This window comes from Colossoma macropomum, unplaced genomic scaffold, assembly GCF_904425465.1.
Source record: "Colossoma macropomum unplaced genomic scaffold, Colossoma_macropomum, whole genome shotgun sequence".
Taxonomy (NCBI): Eukaryota; Metazoa; Chordata; class Actinopteri; order Characiformes; family Serrasalmidae; genus Colossoma; species Colossoma macropomum.
Genome location: NW_023494798.1, coordinates 30,246,279 through 30,252,278, shown reverse-complemented (window position 1 = coordinate 30,252,278; position 6,000 = coordinate 30,246,279). Strand labels below are relative to the sequence as shown.

Below are 6,000 nucleotides of genomic sequence, written 5' to 3'. Positions count from 1 at the left end.
ATTAATTAAAAATGTGATAAAAGTTTTTTTTCTCTGGCTCAGAGATTTGATGAGATTTCTTTAATATGGCCCTGTTTACTGGTTGAGTTTGACACCCCTGATTTAAATGGAGATAAAAGGTTTTGATCCAACCGCAACTGTATATCGTCGCTATCCAAGGAAAATCATGCGTCTCCAATTTTTTTTGCTATTTTGACTTTTCTGCATCATTCGAGCTCCGCAGCTGTCCTTTACATTATGTGGAAATTTCATGATGATTTGACCAATAGGAAATAGAAAAATTGCTTAGAAGAAAATATATTTCCATTAACTTGCCTTGAAAGTAAGGAAAGTTTTTGCCGTCTCCTGTAAAGTTACTACTTTGGAGATACTTGTTTTTCTTTGGACAGCGATGATATAATAGTTCCTTTGGGATGTATTATTATTGCATATAGATGCTTGTATATTGTTGATGTGGGCACAAGACTGTCTATCAAAGCTGTGCATCTCCATTTTTTACTTTGAATATGTCAGTTATGTATCAGTGTGTGTGTGTGTGTGTGTGTGTCTGTGTGTGTGTGTATAACCTCCATTACATAATACATATGAGGCCATCTATATGTATGATCCTACTTTCTGCTAAGGAATAAAAAGACATGTTGATATCAAGTTGACATAAACAATGAGTGTCCAAGCTCAGCATATGACTGATCGCTAAATATGGCGCAAACCACAGTGAAATAAAGTCACCCTGCAAACCCCCACAGGAGCCAGTGCCCCTACACTCTCTCCCAGCCTCACCGACTGTGTTTAGGGACTGAATAAACACAAGTAAGTAAGTGCGTGTATATGTGCGTCTGGGATGGTTTTCCTTGAAAGGCGCTCAGTCCTTTGTGTTACACTCGAGCGATCCCTCAGTCTTCTGCTCACGAGCAGATCACATGTAATCTGGGCCAGAGTTGACTCCGCAGCTCCCTGTGCCTCCTCTTTTCCTCTCAGCACAGCAGCCCCTCCACTGCAAACTCGAGTTTGTGAAATGACCTCCCAAAACAGACCTATTTTTAGTCTCAGCAGACAAGTCGGGTTTGAAGGCAGGATTTGAGCTGGGGTACGGATGTATGCACTGAGCTAGAAGCCGCTAAAATGAGGATTAGTTTGTTAGCACTGTTTTTGGATCAGTTTTGTAGACCTTTAAAGTGAATTTGCCCCATTTTTTCCCTCTTACGCTACATGTGGTCACTCAGCCAAGACGTATTTGGTGTCTGATGTTTTCTTCTTTAGTTTTGCTCCAGAGCTGTGAGGCTAATATAGCTAACAAGTAATGGCTTACACTTGCCAGTTAGTATTGTGCAGTCGGCATGTGTAAATTATCACTTACTTGCTTCAAGCAGCATTGAGCTGTTAAGTAATTTCAAAAAGACTTGCTTGGTTTCTGATCCAGTATGACCTAAAATGGACACAAGTACCTTGCTTAGCTAAAACAGTTGTAGCAGCCAAGTTGCAAGCTGAGTTTTGTCTTTAGTGGCTGATTTAAGGTGAGGGTAAAATTGTTCAAAATTTATTTTTCACAGCTTTAAAGCTGTTCAGAGTTAAGTAGTGGAATATGGGCTCTGTGTTTACATTTAATGTGTTATTATTATTTTATTGATATTTGAAGTTCCATTTTGGTTTCATTGGGTTAACGCCACATTGTCCAATGCTTAAGACTCCTGTAAAATGCCTGTATATCTGTTCTCATTCTGGAGTGAGCTGATGAGCACTTACGGCTTCTTGCTTTGCACTTGCAAACATCTGGATATCTTCTCACAAATGAATTTATATGGGTCATATTTAAATGCGACTATCATACTGATGTTTGAATGCATGTTGCTCTCGCTTATGTCTACCTCTATCTCCCTCTCTCTACAGCCACATTGAGCAGACGACCACCTGGCAGGATCCTAGGAAGGCCATGCTGCAGATGAACTCAGCGCCCCCAGGCAGCCCTGTGCCTGTTCAGCAACAAAACCTGCTAAACCCAGCCACAGGTCAGCAGACAACTCATTCTCATGTATACATGCCATTCTCATGCTGATTGACCCAAAAATCCCACCCAGCTATGCTTCAGCCCAGCACTGCTACAATTTAGTGTGTGTGTATATATATATATATATATATATATATCTCGCTGCTGTTGGATCAAAATCTTGTATCTCCATTTTTGTCGTTTTTTAGTTTTTGACCTAATCTGAAAATGCCTGTTGCTCTTTATGTTGAGTGTAAATTTCATGATCATTGGACCAAAAGAAATGGCTCAAAATGACTTGGAAAAAAGTCTGGTTCCATTGACTTACATTAAAAGTAAAGTATGTTTTTTCCTTCTCCTGTAAAGTTACCATTTTAGAGATGCGAGGTTATAAAAACACACTTACTAACTGTTTTACAAATACAAACAGGAAAAAAAACTTCAGTTTTCTTATTTTCAAATGCAAGACCAACTTTCATTCTCTGGCTCTTTAGAATCTCACAAAGAACCATGGTTCTAGACACTCACAAATCCCATCTTTTTAAATGTAAATTACACCACATTTGTAAATTACATCAAAGGGAACCCTATTCAGTGGCGTTACTGTTACTCAGTATTATTACACTGTCCTGTTAACAATAAAATCAATATTGTGATGTGGCATTGATACTAGTATTCATTATGGATCAGCACAGCCAAACACAATTTTAATCAAACCCCTAAACATTTGGCTGCATATGAATGGAAACTGAAGTGCAGGGTGGGAGTGTCTCTGCAGCAGTCCTCGAGCACAGGTGATGCTTATCTGAGAGCTGTGGAGAGGGAGTAACCTGGAGGAGTGTGAGGAGACGTAAAACATGACTAGTCCTGTCCCACACATCCCCGCCCTGTTTCTGAGAAGACCATGGGCCGTATAGTCTCCACCCATTCTTTTAGAAGTGTTCGCAGTTCAATGAATACTTTAGAGAGGCTCATGGCTTGTAATTTACCTGCTCTGTAGGCACATTCAGTAGCGCTAATGTCTCTTCATATATTATTTTTCTGTGGTTTTCTGGCACTCCACATACTCCCATTTTAGTCTTACACTGCAAAAATAGATACCTTGACAAGTCAAACATCTTCAATATAAGCAATTTATCAGAAATATTGCATAGTTATATTGTTATATATTGTTATATTATTGACATATACAATAAAAAGAATATCTGTAGCTTTTTAAACATATTTTAACTGAAATTGTCTGGTTGTACTGGCAGGTAGTCTTTCATAACAATCTTGTAATCATGAAAAACATCAGTTACATAGCCCAGATTTAAGATTTCACTTGTCAACTTATCATTCTTTGTGGTGAATGAACAGCTTGTTGACAGTAACATCCGAAGGCTTATTATTTGGCAACGACGTGCGAAACAGTGCAGAATGAGTGAGTCATGATTAAGTTATAGCGGTAAAGAATGGATGTCTGGACAAACTGGCATATTTGTGGTGCTGGGGATTTGATTACCTGCACGTATAATGAACTGGGAAAATGCTAAAACGTGCAAGTTTAGGGGAGCTAAAGGAGCAGGACGGGGAAATCCTGTAAAATGACCAAGGTCTGTATTATGTGGATGTCAGAGGTCATGCTATAACCTTAGTCTTCTCTTAGGTCCTCTTCCTGATGGTTGGGAACAGGCCATTACTTCAGAGGGAGAGATCTACTACATCAACCACAAGAACAAAACCACGTCCTGGCTGGACCCGAGACTGGACCCACGCTACGGTGAGAGAAGGACCACCTATTTTCAAAATGTTTTCTTTCTTTCTATCTTTCTTTTTTGGTTTGTTTATTTATTTATTTGTAGTTTTAGAAACAGGTAAAGCAGGTAAGCAGGTCTTTCTAAGAAATCTGCAGGAATGTTATTCCACACCTCTAAAGTTCAGTTTGTTTCTCACAACTGAAGGAATTTTAAGCACATTCAGTGATGTTGAGGTCTGGACTCTGGGGTGGTCAGTCCATTGTTCAGTTTCTTTGTTTGATGTGTCCGTCTCCTTTTCTCAGTGAGGCTTCTTGACAGCTACACATCCTTTCAGACCCACAGCGCTGAGCTGTCTTGTGGATGTTTTCAGATCTGAAGCAGCTTGATTTTCTCCTCTCTCTCAAAGATGAAAGCTTTAAGTGCTGTTTATCTGATGGGGACCATTTTGGGTGTCTTCTAGGTTTTACACAGTTTTTAGGAATCCTTAATCATTTTTTTTCATCAGAAATATCTCCTGATAAAATGAGTAACTTGTAATGTTGTTTTGACTGGACATTCAGTTTTGCACAGTACTGTATATGTACAGTGTTACACTTAGTAAAGTTACTCTCCTCTTCAGAGGAATGAATAAGGCTATTACCAACCAGCTGAGAGTGCCGTTGTTGTGTTTAGTTTTTGTGGATGGCGTTTAAAAGGTTGGAGACTCAGTGGGATTGTGTCTAGCTGGCAATAGTAAGTGTGTGTAGAGAGAGAGAGAGAGGGCGAGAGACAGTCCTCTGAAATTATTCCCACTTCCCGTGACTCACATTGAGGTTAGCCAAACTCAATGCTAACTCAGGACTCAGCTATGTGTTCTCTCTGTACACACATACACACACTTTGACACACACACATCACCGTACACACACACTGTTCACTCTGCTGTTTCTGCACCCTGCAGATACAAACTTGATTTTTTCCAGTCACAACAGTCAAACTAATAGGCTACTTAAACCGAAGGAGAGTTTTGAGCTGTAAACTATTGGCATGACAACAAGCATTGGTGGTCTTACTGAGAGCTGTCCCTTTTTTCTTGCCCCCTGTTCTAATCCCCTCTGTCAGTAAGACTCACAAAGGAGATGAAGGCTTCTGCTTATGTCACTTTGAGTTACTCATGCTTGAAGTGCCCTCCCTTCATCCCTTCTCTCTGTCTCTCTCTCTCTTTCTTTCTCTCTCTCTCTCTCTTTCTTTCTCTTTCTCTCTCTACATGTAGGAACAGGCACTCACTTGGCTCGTTTCCATTTGAAAGTCCTCAGTGCTCAATTGAGCTGTCATATATATACATACTTATATGAAAGTCTTAATTTTTTTGTCCATTTAAGTCCATTTTCATAGCTTGACCATAAAACATGATGATGATTCATCGTCAGTATAACCAGTAGATTACTTGCTAACTGATATGATCAGTAGTGGCAGCCGTAGTGGTTCAGTCACAGAGCGTTTTCCATGGTGGTTCATGCACTCTGAGGTGGTCTGGGGGAAAAGTGGAAAACGATGTGTGCCGGGCTGCGTCCTCGGAAAGGCAGCAACACGGCTCGAAAGCCTTCAGCTCTTTGAAGATTTATAAGTCTCGAACGTCCAAGCCTGGTGGGCCCCAGACGTAATGTGAGGGGGAGAAGAGAGAGAGAGAGTAGGGAAGAAGAAAGAAAGAGAGAGTAGAAAGAGAGAGATTTGGGAGAGCAGAAAGGCAGAAAAACGAAAGAGTAGAGGGAGAGAGAAAGTGTAGGAGAGAGGAGAGAGTGGGAGAACAGAGAAGGAGTGAGGAAGTGAGGAAGAGTAGGAAAGAGAGAAGAAGAGTAGATAAGAAAAGGATGAGAAGGAAAAGGACAGATTGGGGAGAGGAAAGCATGGGGGAGAAATGAGAAAAGAGAGTGTCAAGGGGGAAGAAGAACAGAATGGGGAAAGAAAGAGAGAGGTTAAGAGAGAGATTGGGCAGAACAGAAAGAGATGGGTGGATGAGAGCAAGCAAGAAAGAGTAGGGGAGAGAGAGAAAGAAAGAGTGAAGGAGAAAAAACAGTGGGAGAACAGAGAAGGGGAGAGTAGGAGAGAGAGATGAGTGAGAGAAAAAGAAATGGATCGATTGGGGAGAGGAGAGAGAAAGCGTCGGGGAGAGAAGAAAGAAAAACAGTAGAAAAGAGCAAAAGTGTCTGAGGAGGAAGAAAAAGAGAGAAAATAAAAGAGTAAAAGAGAGGTTAAGAGAGGTTGGGGAGAGCAGAGAGAGAAAGTGGATGAGAGGAA

At 40.7% G+C, this 6,000-nt stretch overlaps 1 protein-coding gene across 1 annotated transcript in view; it reads left to right on the top strand.

Moving 5' to 3' along the window:
- The window catches only part of yap1 (Yes1 associated transcriptional regulator), a 46,201-nt gene that overhangs the window by 24,830 nt on the left and 15,371 nt on the right, over nt 1-6,000 (top strand). The window contains exons 3-4 of the mRNA XM_036584865.1: nt 1,888-2,006; nt 3,633-3,746. Of these exons, the coding sequence (XP_036440758.1) occupies nt 1,888-2,006; nt 3,633-3,746 (233 nt within the window). The remainder of the gene's footprint in view (nt 1-1,887; nt 2,007-3,632; nt 3,747-6,000) is intronic.